A 14,880-nucleotide genomic window follows, 5' to 3' on the forward strand; every position below is an offset into this window, starting at 1 on the left:
CCTTAAAATAATCACCATGATGGAGAAGGGATCCTCTTCTAAAGCTGGACCATTTGAGGAGGCACAAGTATTTCATTATGCTTATTTGGCTATTATGCAAATGAAGAGAACTATAAATAGGAAACTTTGAAAGTACATTTCCTTATTAAGAGCTTGATTGTTAGGTGCTATGTAGAACTGTTGAGCTATAATTTCTGTCTCCTAAGAATTTATAAATCTAAAACAGGCCATATTTGCTGAATATGTAGCTAAAACAGTAAAATGTAAGTAAAGTTTGTCAAAGTCAATGATTATTGTATTACACAGGACAACTGTAATAGTAAATTATAGTAGCTACCATTTACTCAGCATCTACTCTGTTGAACCTCACATAGTATGTTTTAAAAATACATTCTGGTCAATTCTCATCTAATTCTGCAAAAAGATAATACATTTTGTCAATGAGGAAAGTGTGTCATGGAGAAGTTCGGTACATTGCCCGACATTATGCCGCCAAATTGGTAAGTGGCACAGTTAGGATTCAGACTTGGAGAGAAAGAAAAAAAGGATTCAGACTTGGTTTGGTCTGGCTCCAAAACATATTCTCTTTCCTTTACATGCCAGTGAAGCATAATAATGGAAGTTCACAGTCAGAAGGGTGTTGGTTTAAGGCTCTCGGTTCTCCTTTGAAGGGTTCAAGAAGAAGGTTCCTGGAGGGAATGGTATTTCTGGATTTATGGGATGATGTGAAGTAGCCATTTCAGCAGGCAGAAGTTAAGGATCCTGGAAACAGCCTGAAAGGCCCAAGACAGCTGTCCAGCTGTGCCATTTCTTATGCCATCATTCTTCATCTAGTCAATTTGAATTCTATTCTTGATTTACAACATTCTTAGTCTGCAAGTAGGATTCCTCTTAATCTTGAATGAATATGGCGGTGTCCAGATCCCAAGGAGAACCGAGAATGACATGCCATGTCAGGATGGGCGCTTTAGTGAAGTGTTTTGTACTGTGGAAGTTACGAAGATTGAAATAGTCTGATAAAAAAATGCGGTCGATGATATGGTGAAGAGTTATTACTTCTGATGCCGTGAACTTTGATGAATTTTCAATTTAAATAATTCCAATATCATTTGAGGTTCAGGTGTTTTAAATACATTTACACACACACACACACACACACACACACACACACACACACACACATATATATAAAACCTGTCAGCTTGGATATATTCATTTTCTGTTTCTTCAGTATATCAAATGTGAGAGTCTTCACTTTAGGAGACAATAATGTGAAACAGCTGTGCTACTCACTAGATAGATCCACTTGTGGAATGACAGCAAAAATTAAATTTTTTTCAATATTGGTTGTCATACCTCTGGTTGGTAAAGTGATATCTACAGAAGAAAAGCTTAATTAACCAGGAAACATTTTTCTAATTTGAAATTTAAGATTTAACTTCTAAATATTTTTATTAAAAAATTCTCATGTAACTTGAAAATTAGTTTTTATGGTATTTAAGTTTTCACCTTATTTTTGTTAAAAAAAAGGATGTACTTTTCAAGAGAATAATATAAATATATAAAGGCATACTTCATTTTACTATACTTTGCTTCATTGGGATTTGCAGTTACTACATTTTTTACTGACTGAAGTTTTGTAGCAACTTTATACCAAGCAAGTGTGTTGGTGCCTTATTTTCAACTGTGTTTGTTCACGTTATGTTTCTGTGCCACATTTTGATAATTCTTGCAATATTTCAGACTTTCCTTTTACTGCATTTATTACGGTGAGCTGTGGTCAGTGATTTCGACTCACTGAAAGCTTAGATGATGGTTAGCATTTTTTAGCAATGACATATTTTTAAGTTAAGATATATACATTGTTTATTTAGACATAATGCTATTGTACACTGAATAGACTATGGTGTAAATATAACTTTATATGCACTGGGAGACCAAACAATTCATTGGACTCTATTGTGATACTCGCTTTGTCTGCAAACCAGATCTGCAATATCTCTAAGTTCTGCTTGTAACTGTTCCAACAGCTGAAATGCATTTGTTAATCTCAATTGACTAAGAGCCAAATCAGATTTTTTTTTAAAGATTTTATTTATTTATTTGACAGAGATCACAGTAGGAGAGAGGAAGGGAAGAGATCACAGAGAGAGAGGAAGGGAAGCAGGCCCCCCGCCGAGCAGAGAGCCTGATGCGGAACTCGATCCCAGGACCCTGAGATCATGACCCGAGCCGAAGGCAGCGGCTTAACCCACTGAGCCACCCAGGCGCCCCCAAATCAGATTTTTATTTATTTTTATTTTTTTCAATTTTTATTCAAGTTTCAGGCCGTTAACATACAGTGCAATCTTAGTTTCAGGTGTACAATATAGTGATTCAGCACTTCCTTACAACATCTGGTGCTCATCACAAGTATACTACTCATTAATCCCCCAAACTAGATTTTTAAAAAAGATTTTATTTATTTATTTGACAGACAGAGATCGCAAGTAGGCAGAGAGGCAGACAGACTTTGCTTTGAACTAGTCTACCAAGATTGTACTTACCTTCTATATGTTTCCGTATATTTTTGGTAAACATTCCTTGAATTTACTACAGTATGTATAATAGGCCTTGAATACATAATTTTTAGGAGGTTTTTTTGTACTTATCCATTTATTTTGAAATAATTAGATTCTTGGGAAGTTGCAAAAAATAACACAGAGGTCCCATGTCACCTTTACCAGCAGTGGTACTCACTTTCCCCAGTAGTAATAACTATAGAATGTGTTTCCTTTTATTACGTAAATTTCGATGAACTGTTTTTAGCTGTCCCTGTTCTTATGTGCTGTCTTTCTTTACATCTTTTGTTTTTTTTTGTAAACTGGACAAGGAAGGAATTAAGCTTGATTAAATTTGTCCCTTTAATGTTAGCCATTTCTGTGTGGGTTTGAATCTGAGGTTGCACCCTCACAATAAGTAAGCTACTTCCGAATGGAAAGGTGTTATGTTGGGTTTAGCTCTTAGATCCATTACTCGGCATTTCCATATGATTATCTACAGAGCAGAAGTAGTAAACCTTTCAAAGATGCCTGACCACTGCTGTGGGCCCTGGGGGCTGCTTGTTTCCCAATAAGCAGGGGCACCTTCCTACCCTCACCATCTCCCACTGCTGATCTGACCTTCCTCCTCACCCACTTGCTGTTCCCTCATCTGCCTAATCCTCAGTTCTGCCCATATGCCAGTCCAGACTGGGATCCCAGGGTTGTCCCAGGGCTGATGATTCTGCACTGCTCCGTGGACCACTCTCCACGACTTCGTCCAACCTCCTTAGGCCTGGGCATCCGTCTCCTCTCACAGCTTCCTGCCTGACGGCCCATCCATGGGAGCCCGACGCTTGAGTCTCCTCCCTCTTGGGGTCTGTGCCACTTCTCCTGCCTGTTCAGGAACCTTGCGTTCCTGATTCAGGAGTCATTGTCTCTTCTGTCTACATCCGCAGTTTTTGTCCCCGTAGGGTTCGTTGGCATCAGCATTTCTTAAGCTTGCTTGTACATTTTCTAAGCTCAGACAGGACTTCCCCCTCCCCCTCTTTCCTTCTGTGGTACTGCCTTACCCTCTGCACCTCTGGGGCACACTCCCGGGAATAGTGCTGTGTGTTGGGTCTCACCTCCCACTCGGTTCCAGCCCTCTCCATGGCACCCCTGCCCCAGCACTCTGGCTGTGGCTTTTATTACTGATGTGCGTCACTGGTGCACTACCTATAGCCTCCTGGCTTTTTTCCTAACCCACTTCTGCCTTCTTCTTCTCCAGCGTCTACACGGCAGCCAAAAGAACCTTTTAAAAACACAGATCGGACCTTATTACTTCTTTGTTTAGAACTCCCCAGTGGCTTACCGTGAGTCAGAGTCTGAGGGCGGAGACCAGTGTCCCTGCTTTGCTCCTACCTGGCTCTCCAGCTTGCTGGAACCCTGCTTTCCTGCCTGTGGCTTCCTCTCTACCCGCCAAGGGCCCTCTTCTTTTCTGCCTCCACAACACAGCGTTTCTTCTGCCTGGGACGCTTCTTTCTCCCTGCAGCCCATCCCTTTTTCCTTAATGCCTGTTCATTGTGTGAATTTCACGTCTACATGAGTTCCTCAGTTAAGCCTTTTTAGATCGTGGCTCTCCTACAGATCTGCACTGCTTTTCTGTCTTAGTGCTTATGATAGTTGTTAACTCTTGTTAAAATTGTGCTTACATGGGGGATGCCAGCCGAGGAAGTTCATGGGACCAGGACCCTGTCTGTTGGCCATTTTCTGTCCCTGAGACCTAATATAGTGCTCACCCACAGTGTTTTTCATTGTTGGAAAAATGAGAAAACGACATCCTTCCACATACCTTTTTTTTTTTTTTTTAAATGAAAACAGAACTATTAAAGTTTTGCAAGGCATGAACAATCCAAGTATAGCACAAGTCATGTCAGCTGAAGATATAATATAAAGTGAGGTTTAACGAAATTGAACATTCTGATAGAGGCATTTAGCATTTATGACTTAACTAAATATTGACTTTTAAAAATTCTGTCTGAGGAAATTTTTGTTTTATACAAGATGGCTGCCCCTGGTGTGAGGAAGCCCCAGGCCTTTCCACCTGTGTCAGAATCTACACTGTATAACTTCCTTCAATCCATGTCTTAATTCCTTAAAATTTCCTTTTTTGCCTGGTATGCCTTTCTTATAGCCAAACAGGAGGAAGAGAGAATAGGCTTTGTTGTTGTCTGAGCCTTCATCATGTACTGCTGTAGCCTTTCACTTAAGCCTTTCTTAAACGATCATTCTAGTGTTCATTCGTTCCTTCTGGAAAGATTTATGGAGTGTCTCCTGTAGGCTGGGCACTCTAAGGGGATACATGTAACTATGGTAGTGCCCAGACCACTGTCCAGCAGACAGCTCACAGTGGTCATTTGTGGGTGGTTAATTTACACAACAGTAGTGCTAGGAACCTGCCCCAGGTGTCTTCTGGGATGGGTTTCCCTGTAGAGGGGCTGTTAGCTTCATTTAGATTATACATAGAATTGTATAAAGTGGTAGCTCTCTTCAGTAAAGATCAATATTAATGATGTTAAAGTAGAGTAAGGTGACTGAAGTGTTTCCTTGACTACATTATTAGTGCTTTCTAAGCGAATATGTGATGTTATGTGATTAGGCCTAATTAGTCTCGAGGAGGAAGCTTTAAATCAAATAGGGTCATTATACTGAGTTTCCAAGCTCTGCAATTCTTTCAGGTTGGAGAATAAAAGAGTGTGCAATTCATTATCATGGTTATTTGTTAGGATATCAGTTCAGCTTTAATACTGGCCGACACCATGGATTATCATCTATTTCTCCACACTTGACTCCTTTATTCCTATCAGCCGTTATTAGGTGCATTTAAAAGTTAACAGAGCACTTGAACAGGCTTTCACTGGTAACAAAGAACAGAAAAAGCAATCAATTTTACTAGGTTTTTTTTTTCTTTTCTAAGGTTTTAAACAGATTTTAAAAGATCTATGCCACTATCTTAGTTCCCTGTAGTGCTGTATTTTTCCTGTATGGACCCTAATTTGACAGGCACCGTGACTAAATTCAGTTATTCATTTATTCGTTTGTTGTCATTTTTAACTTTCCTACCCCATAAGCACACAGTGCAGAGACTTATTAAACAACTTACTCACATATATATTCTTTTGTTTTTCAAGTCACTGCCCAAAAATATGGTGTCTCGACTTTGTGAATCGAAAAAGGTGTGTGCTGCTGCCGATATGCAACTTCAGGTATGTATGTACCTTTGTTCTGAAGTTTTTCAGAGTGATTATTCAAAATAAATATATAACTTTAAATTCTTGCCAGTGCTACACATTTATTATAATAATTATGCTTCTAAGACATCTTTCATCTGAGTTCAAAGAACTTGACCCAAACCAACTCATTCAGTCCTCACACTATCCTTGTGAAGTGGATGTTAAATAAGGTTATTTCCCATTTTCAGTCGGGAAGATCAAAGCTTGGGAAAGGCACGTGACTTCTAAATCATACATTTCAGCAACCATGTTATATTTTATGTCCCTTTGTATCTTTTTAAAATTTTTTAGTTTTGACGTGAGGTTTAAACAATAGTGACTGTTAGTTTTAGATAATATTCAAAGCCAGTTTTCTAGGTTTCCAGATACAGACTAGAAAGATCTTAGGAACCATATGGATGTCAGGTCTACATGATACCAGATGTTTCGGTTACTTGTAATTACTGAGATTGTTTATGGAATCCTTGCTCTTCATCAGGTCTTGAGAATTCTGTAAACACAGCCCAAACACCCATCTTTCATCTCAGGCAATATTCATTTTATAGTGATCCAGCTACCTGTTTAAAAGTGTGGGCTCCAATTAATTGCTCTATGGTTTTGTAAAATTCAGCCCTTATGAACTCTGTTTATGTTATACCTTAAAATATATATTTGAAGAAAAGGTACACTATAGAAAAACTGTTTATTTATATTTGATTTATATTAATGTCTCTGCATATCAATATAATTTTAGAAGGACCTCTGAATTATTTAAAAAATTAGCATTATTCAGCAAAAGTCTTTCAATTTGCTGATATCTATAGTGGAAGTCCTACCTTTTAAAAACCTGGGTTGTGGCTTTCTTTTTGAATATTTGTTCTGAAGATTTTCCTGTAAAATGGAAAACCAACCTTTCCTTCCTTCCCCACCAAACGAATAACCCCCTAAGAGACAGAGGAAGAGAAAGGAGAGGGAGGCAGATTCTTGCCAGAGCAGCAACCCGTGCCAGCTTTCCTACTCCACAATAGCCCCCTTGTACAGTGCAGACAAATAAGGGTGGAAAGGAAATGAATTGTTCCAGGTTTCTAAGGGGGTATACACAATGTTCTTAAAATTGCAATTTTTTTTCCTCTTGTGCATTGTTTTAAAAATAAGCTCCTGTTTTTCTGTTGCTATAAGGCTATTGGTCTCCCTGGGTGGGCAAATAGGCTCATCACTTTAGAATTGTTTGTTTTATCAGCAAATAAGCATGAAACACATGCACATTTCATTTATTTTGCTCTGTTTTTATCATTAAAAAATCCAATCCATGTTTATGCCTTTCATTTGTGGAAGTCATAACTATAGGAATGAAACTTTTAAATTCCGATTTGTTTATAGATTGGCAAAGAAAAAACAAAAAACAAAACACCTTAGTGGAAGTTAGAATTTAAGTTGCAGTTCCTAATAACCTACTCTCTTAGAATATAGACAAGATGCGGATGAGTAATTTTGGCTTCTCTGATTACTTTATGCATTGTTACTCATTATAGAATATAGAATTGAAAGAGCTGTATTTAGCTATATGTTTAGATTACCAGTTAGAGTAAAGCAATATTTATATTTAGGAAATGTCTGTATTTTACTAGGGAAGGTTTAAACTTGACTTATAATTTAGAACCATAATTCTATATCTAGATGAAGCCAAGAGCTAGAGGTCATTTAAATTTTTTCTTTTATCCAAACTAATCCTCTGTTCTTTTAAGTCAACAGCTGCACATTCTCTACAAATTCCATTTTTAAGTCAGAAAGATACATATCAGAAACATAATTGCGTGTCAGAATTTTTTCTTTAAAATAAAGCCAGTTTTCTACTTCCTTGCTTCAGGTGAACTCCAAACAGTGTTAATACTCAAGCCAAATGTTCCAGTGAAAAAGCCCTTTATCTTTACTTCAGATTTGCTCTGTAAAATTTAGTTTTCAGAACTTCATAAGCAACAGATTTCATGTTCAAACTAATGCTTTATTCTTCTATCATGTTTCAATGCCCTGTGTCCTCTCCTCAGAGGTGAGTGATCATTCTCTCCTGGTCACCTCCTTAAGGCAGAACTACCCATGCACGGCAGCTGCTTCCCTGGTATCTCCCGACACCGGGTGTGGGGGCCAGCTTGGCCCTAGCTCCAGATTTGGCAACAGCTGCACCAGAATTCTTAGGAACATCTGTACTTGCCAGATGAAAGATTGCTATTCCTTTTCTTCACCTGACCCCATCTATTTCACATTCTGTCCCTTTTCACAAAACTGGGATTTGGACCATTTCACTGCCCTCATTTAAGATATGGCAGGATTCAAGGAAGAGACCAAACAGGATTTATGAGATCAGAAGGTCACAAGTTGTAACTTCATTTTTTTTTCATATTTCTAACCATATATTTTATGTATATCTATAGATATCTATGGGCCAAATTCCAGTTTTGTGGTCACAAATTTAATTTACTCCATTGTACATGAAGAGTACCTTACAGATAGTGTCCAAAAATTTTTTAATCTCCTTCATCATAAAACGGTTGAAAGCTTTCCTTTTCATCATCAGTGTGGTTTTAAATGTGTTACAAATATGTCTCAAGCCATATACACTTGAATTTGTAAATGTTTTCAGTTGGTATGTGTAATTATTATTCTGGTATGCTTATAATGTCTTTGGCCCATCACGTCTTAGATGGAAGGATGGACTGCCAAGGCTAAGTGGACATTTTCATCTGTCTAGGTCTTTTATGCCACTCTGGATCAGATCTACCATGGGAAGCACCCGCTGAGGACATCAACCACAGACATTCTCAGGGAAACACAGGAGAAATTTTATGGCTTGCCATACGTTCCAAATACTGTGAGTCTTGCATTTTGATCCTGTTGTGTGCCACTGAATGATCCAGTTAGTATCTCTGTCAGAGTGAGTATGTCATGGTCACCTTCCCCTTGCAGAATTTGAAATCCCTACATGTAGGTCAAGGTTTCCAACAGACAAATGCTGGAAATTGCCTGGCCCAGTTAGTATCTCTAACCGTCCATTTACATGTGCTTATTTTCTTCCTGTTAGCAGTGTGTTTCTGGATTCCTGGAAAGGTAGGAGATGAAAATGGTCATTGGAGTTAGTCTGTATTCTTTGTTGTTATTTTCCTATAATGGTAAAGATGGTTAGTGGTGTAAGATGAATGTGATGATCAGCCCCTAATCATTTTCATTGCAAAGGAAATTGACATTTGTTGAGTACTTATTTGTATCAGGGATTATAATAGAAGTTTTGCATATCCTATCTCACTTAGTATGGCCAGATTGGAAAGTGGGAGCATTATTGATTGCTAGGTGCCAGACTAGGTGCCAGACTCTACTTGCTTTGCAAGAGAACCTCGAATTTCACTCTCAAACCTGTAAATTAGATAATATCACCATATTTGGGGCTTATAGTGAGGCTCATACGCATTACCTGTTTTCTCTGAGATCATTTAGGTTGCGTTGGGGTTCATGAAATCATGCTGTTCCATTGCCCCAGCGTTGCTGGGGGGAGGCTGGGTGTGGCAGAGAGAGTGTTGGCTGGTGCAGTTAGCAAGGCGACTGACACTTACTTAGGACTCTGAGTTGCAGCTGGTCGAAACCCAACTCCTATTTCTTGAGCTGAAAAGGGAATTTATTGAGTCTCATAACTGGAAGGTGCAAGGGTGTATTTGGTTTCAGGTAAGTTGGATCTCGTTAGTTCTTACACACCATTCGTTCGAAATGTTTTTCTTTCTTTCCATTTCTCTGGTCTGTCTTTTTTGGGATTCATTTTGTTCTCAGGCAGGCAGCCCTGATGAGGTGTTGTGGTGGCTACTGGTAGGGCCTGGTTTATATTCTTCCAGCTTAGCCAGTTTGATAGAGAATGAATTTGAAGATACTTTGTAAACTTTAAAATGCTGAGTAAAGGCTCGTCAGTTAAGGCTAATTGTCCAGTGGATCTTCAGGTCCTGATACTCAAATGTACGTGGGAACAATTCACATTGACTAGACAAGTAAAGTAACAGTGCATTTTGTCTTTATAGTACTTCGTATGTGGACCACATCTTCCTTATCCATTTGTCTGTTGAAGGGCATAAGGCAGATGTGGTCCATATACACTATGGAGTATTATGCCTCCATCAGAAAGGATGAATACCTAACTTTTGCAGCAACATGGACGGGACTGGAAGAGATTATGCTGAGTGAAATAAGTCAAGCGGAGAGAGTCAGTTATCATATGGTTTCACTTATTTGTGGACATAACAAATAGCATGGAGGACAAGGGGAGATGGAGAGGAGAAGGGAGTTGAGGGAAATTGGAAGGGGAGGTGAACCATGATAGACTATGGACTCTGAAAAACAATCTGAGGAGAACCAGGTGGTGGGTGTTAGGGCATGGATTGCATGGAGCACTGGGTGTGGTGCAAAAACAATGAATACTGTTACGCTGAAAAGAAATTAAAAAAAAAAAAATAGGGATGAATTTCAGAAATATGCCAGAAGAAAGAAGCCAGACACCAGAGTACAAAGGCACAAAGGAGTCTTTTGGAGCAAAGGAAAGATTCTATATGCCCTCTGTGGTGGCTACACAGGGTTATTTTTCAGTGAACTATGGGTGGGGGATGGGGGATGAATATTAAGAAGCACTTGTGAAGAGCACTGAGTGTTGTTTGTACATGATCAACCACTGAATTCTACCTCTGAAACGAATATTGCACTGTGTTGACTAACTAGAATTTAAATAAAACTTTGAGGGAAAAGAAAAGTAAAAAAAAAAAAAAAAAACTTCATATGAGTAGTTTTGGTTGTCTTAGAAGCTTAGTCATGTGCCCCAAATATATAATGATAGTCATGCTACTTACCTATTTTTGACCTTATATGTAATTTATTGTTCTAAGGCCGTGTATTATTGAGCTCTGGATTTTCTATATTAGTGAAAATCTGTGGTAATGAGGATAAGCTGACTCTTCCTTTTGAGAAAATATACAGGTTTATCTCTTCGCTGGTGTTGTCTCCTTTGTTTATTGTCAGTAGCCGTAGCCCATTGAGTACATTGTTTTAAGTGGTCTTTAGAAGAAGCATAGCTACATTTAGAGAAGAAAGACTCTTTTTTTTTTCAAGATTTTATTTATTTGTCAGAGAGAGAGAGAGAATGAGCGCGCACAAGCAGGCAGAGTGGCAGGCAGAGGTAGAGAGAGAAGCAGGCTCCCCACTGAGCAAGGAGTCTGATGCAGGACTCCATCCTAGGACCCTAGGATCATGGCCTAAGCTGAAGGCAGTGGCTTAAGTGACTGAGCCACCCAGGCATCCTGAAGAAAGACTCTTTTAAGGCTTGTTGTCGTTGTCATCTTTTTCTGTTTTTTGTTTTTTTCAAAGAAACAGAGCTTGTTTAGGTTTGCATAAGTATTCTTTTCTTCCTACTTAGAAACTTCTGCATTTTCTCATTCAATTCATCACCAAGCTTATAACAAACATTTCCATAAAAATAAAAAATAAGTTGAGGATACTCATTGGAATTCTTTAGTGCAGCGTTCATCAGGGCGATAAGACAGGAAAAGAAAAAAATACAAGTGTTAGAAAGGAAGTAGCAAAACCGTCATTATTTGCAGATGATTGATTGTTTGCTGAGAAAATCCCAAGTATGTATACGTAAATTAGTGACATTAATGAGAAGTTAGAAACTTTTTTGGATAAACAATGTATAAAAATTAATATTCCATCTCTGTTTATCATCAACAAACTGAAAAACAATTTTAAAGATACCATTGTGGAAATAAAAAGAGTATGAGATACCTACTAAAAAAAAATCTAAAATAAGAACAAATATAATTAAGATGTCTATACTACCCAAAGCAGTCTATGGATTTAACACAATCCCTCTCAGACTACCACAGTAGTTTTTCACAGAGCTAGAAAAGAAATCCTAAAATTTGTATGGAACTATAAAAGACCCCAAATAGCCAAAGCAATCCTGAAAAAGAAAGCAAACATGGAGGCATCACAATTTGACTTCAAGTTGTATTACAAAGGTGTAGTCATGAAGATAGTATGGTACTGGCATGAGCACAGACACATAGATCAGTGGAACAGAATAGAAAACCCAGAAATGAATCCACAGCTTTATGGTCAACTAATCTTCAACAAAGCAGGAAAGAATATCCAGTGGGAAGAAGACAGTCTCTTCAGTAAATGGTGCTGGGAAAACTGGACAGCCACGTGCAGAACAATGAAATTGGACCACTTTCTTATACCATATACAAAAATAAATTAAAAATGGTTAGAAGACCTAAATGTGAGATAGGAAACCATCAAAATCCTAGAGGAGAACACACACAGTAACCTTTTTGACCCTGACCATTGAAACTTCTTACTAGACATGTCTCCTGAGGCAAGGGAAACAAAACTAAAAATAAGCTATTGGGACTTCATCAAATTAAAAAGTTGCTACACAGTGAAGGAAATAACAAAACTAAAAGGCAACCTATGGAATGGAAGGAGATATTTGCAAATGGCATATCTGATAAAAGGTTAGTATCCAAAAATATTTAAAGAACTTATAATGTTCAATGTCCAAAAACCAAATAATCCAGTAAAAAAAAAAAAAAATGGGCAGAAGACATGAATAGATATTTTCCAAAGAAGACAACCAGATGACAGACACATGAAAAGATTCACAACATCACTCATCAGGGAAATACAAATCAAAATTACAAAGAGTTGCAACTCATTTAGTCAGAATGGCTAAAATGAACAGCTGAGGAAGCAACAGGTGTTGGCAAGGATGTGGAGAATGGGGAACATTTTATTTTTTATTTTTTTAAAAAGATTTTATTTATTTAACAGAGAGAGAAATCACAAGTAGGCAGAGAGGCAGGCAGAGGGGGAAGGGGGAAGCAGGCTCCCTGCTGAGCAGAGAGCCCGATGCAGGGCTCAATCCCAGGACCCTGAGATCATGACCTGAGTGGAAGGCAGAGGCTTAACCCACTGAGCTTCCCATGTACCCAGAAAGGGGAATCTTTTTTTTTGTTTTTTGTTTGTTTGTTTTCTTTTTCTTCCAATTTTATTGAGATATAATTAACATTATATTAGTTTAAGATGTACAACATAAAGTGGTTTGGCATATGTTGATATTGCCAAATAATGACCACCACAGTAAATTCAGTTAACACCACACCCAGTTATAAGTTTTTCTTCCTGTGAGATCATTTAAGATCTACTCTCTTAGCAACTTTCATATACACAAAACAGTATTGTTAACCATGGTCACCATGCTGTACATGACATCCCCAGGACTAATTTTTTTTAATTAACATATAATGTATTATTAGCCCCAGGGGTACAGGTCTGTGAATCGTCAGGCTTACACACTTCACAGCACTCACTATAACACATACCTTCCCCAATGTCCATAACCCAACCACCCTCTCCCTATCCCCCTCCCCCCACTACCCTCAGTTTGTTTTGTGAGATTAAGAGTCTCTTATTAAAAGGTTCCTTTTAATACTGTTGGTAGGATTGTAGACTGGTATAGCCACTGTGGAAAGCAGTGTGGAGGTTCATCAAAAAGTTAAATATAGAACTACCCTATGATCCAGCAATTATATGACTAGGTATTTACCCTAAGGATACAAAAGTACTGATTTGAAGGGATATATGCACTCCCATGTTCATAGCAACAATATCAACAATAGCCAAATTATGGAAAGAGATAAATGTCCATCAACTGATGAATGGATAGAGAAGCTGTGGGGCTGTGTGTGTGTGCGCGTGCGCACACACACAGACACACACAGACACAGGAATATTACTCTGCCATCAAAAAGAATGAAATCTTGCCATTTGCAGCAATGTGGATAGAGATGGAGGGTATAATGCTAAGTGAAATAAGTCGGTCACAGAAAGACAAATACCACAGGATCTCACTTATATGTGGAATTCATGAAACAAAACAGATGAACACAGTGGGAGAAGAAAAAGAGTCAAACCAAGAAACAGACTCTTAACTATACAGAAGAAACTGAAGATTACTGGGGGGGAAGTGGATGGGGAAATAGGTTAATAGATGGTGGGGAGTAAGGAGTGCACACGCTGTGATGAGCATGGGGTGTTGTATGTAAGTATTGAATCACCATATTGTACATCTGAAGCTAATAGTACACTGTAGGTTAACTAACTGGAATTTAAATAAAAGCGTGAAAAAAAATCTAAAATAAAAAGTGTATTGTCTTTATTTTCAAAATCCTAAATAAATGAGGAACTGAACCATATTTATAGATAAGATTTAATACCAAAAAGATATTAATTTTTTTCTCCAATTAATGTGTTATTCTCCAATTAATTTAATGTAATTCTGTTGGTTGGTTTGTTTGAGGCTGTACAGTTTTATATGGAAGAGCAATGGCTCAAGAACAGCAAGGGCAGTTTTGAAGAATAGCAGCAAGTTGGTAGACTTGCCCACTTGGGATTAGTGTCCAATTAAGCAGTAGGAGCTGAGGTAGTGGGACGGTGTGGGACAGACAAATAGAACAGAGCCAGTGGAACAGAACCAGAAGACCAAATGTGGCTTTGACACATGTATGGACTCCTGAGCCTAAACTGGTGGCTGTGTAGAGCTGTGGGCCAAGAAGAGACTAGTCTTTGTTAAAAATGGTGCTGTAAGGATTGATCATCCATATGGATAAGACAAAACTTGTATCTTGATCTCATTCTGCACACAAATATAAAGTGGGTTGAAGACCCAAATGTAAAAAAAAAAATGTAAAAAAAGTAAAGCTTTAAATTTTTAGAAGATAATACAAAAGGATATCTTTCTGATTGCCGCTGTTTTACTTACTCAGACTATTTTATATCTTATTTACAGTGTGAAAGGCATTAGTCATAAGACAAGACTGATAAATTCAACTATATGGAAATTTGAATCTTCTGTTTATCAAAAGAAATGTAAAAAATAGTGAAAGGAAAGCTACAGACTGGAAGTAGGTATTTTCAGCACCTATTACTGGGATATTTTCTTTAGTTAGTTATTTACTTTCATTATGGTAAAAAAAACAAACAAACAAACACATAGCATAAAATATACCATCCTGAAAGGATTA

At 38.0% G+C, this 14,880-nt stretch overlaps 1 protein-coding gene across 1 annotated transcript in view; it reads left to right on the forward strand.

The window, feature by feature from the left end:
• The window catches only part of MIPEP (mitochondrial intermediate peptidase), a 177,566-nt gene that overhangs the window by 87,905 nt on the left and 74,781 nt on the right, over positions 1–14,880 (forward strand). Inside the window, exons 15-16 of the mRNA XM_032314630.1 lie at positions 5,693–5,767; positions 8,520–8,639. Of these exons, the coding sequence (XP_032170521.1) occupies positions 5,693–5,767; positions 8,520–8,639 (195 nt within the window). The remainder of the gene's footprint in view (positions 1–5,692; positions 5,768–8,519; positions 8,640–14,880) is intronic.

This window comes from Mustela erminea, chromosome 15, assembly GCF_009829155.1.
Source record: "Mustela erminea isolate mMusErm1 chromosome 15, mMusErm1.Pri, whole genome shotgun sequence".
Taxonomy (NCBI): Eukaryota; Metazoa; Chordata; class Mammalia; order Carnivora; family Mustelidae; genus Mustela; species Mustela erminea.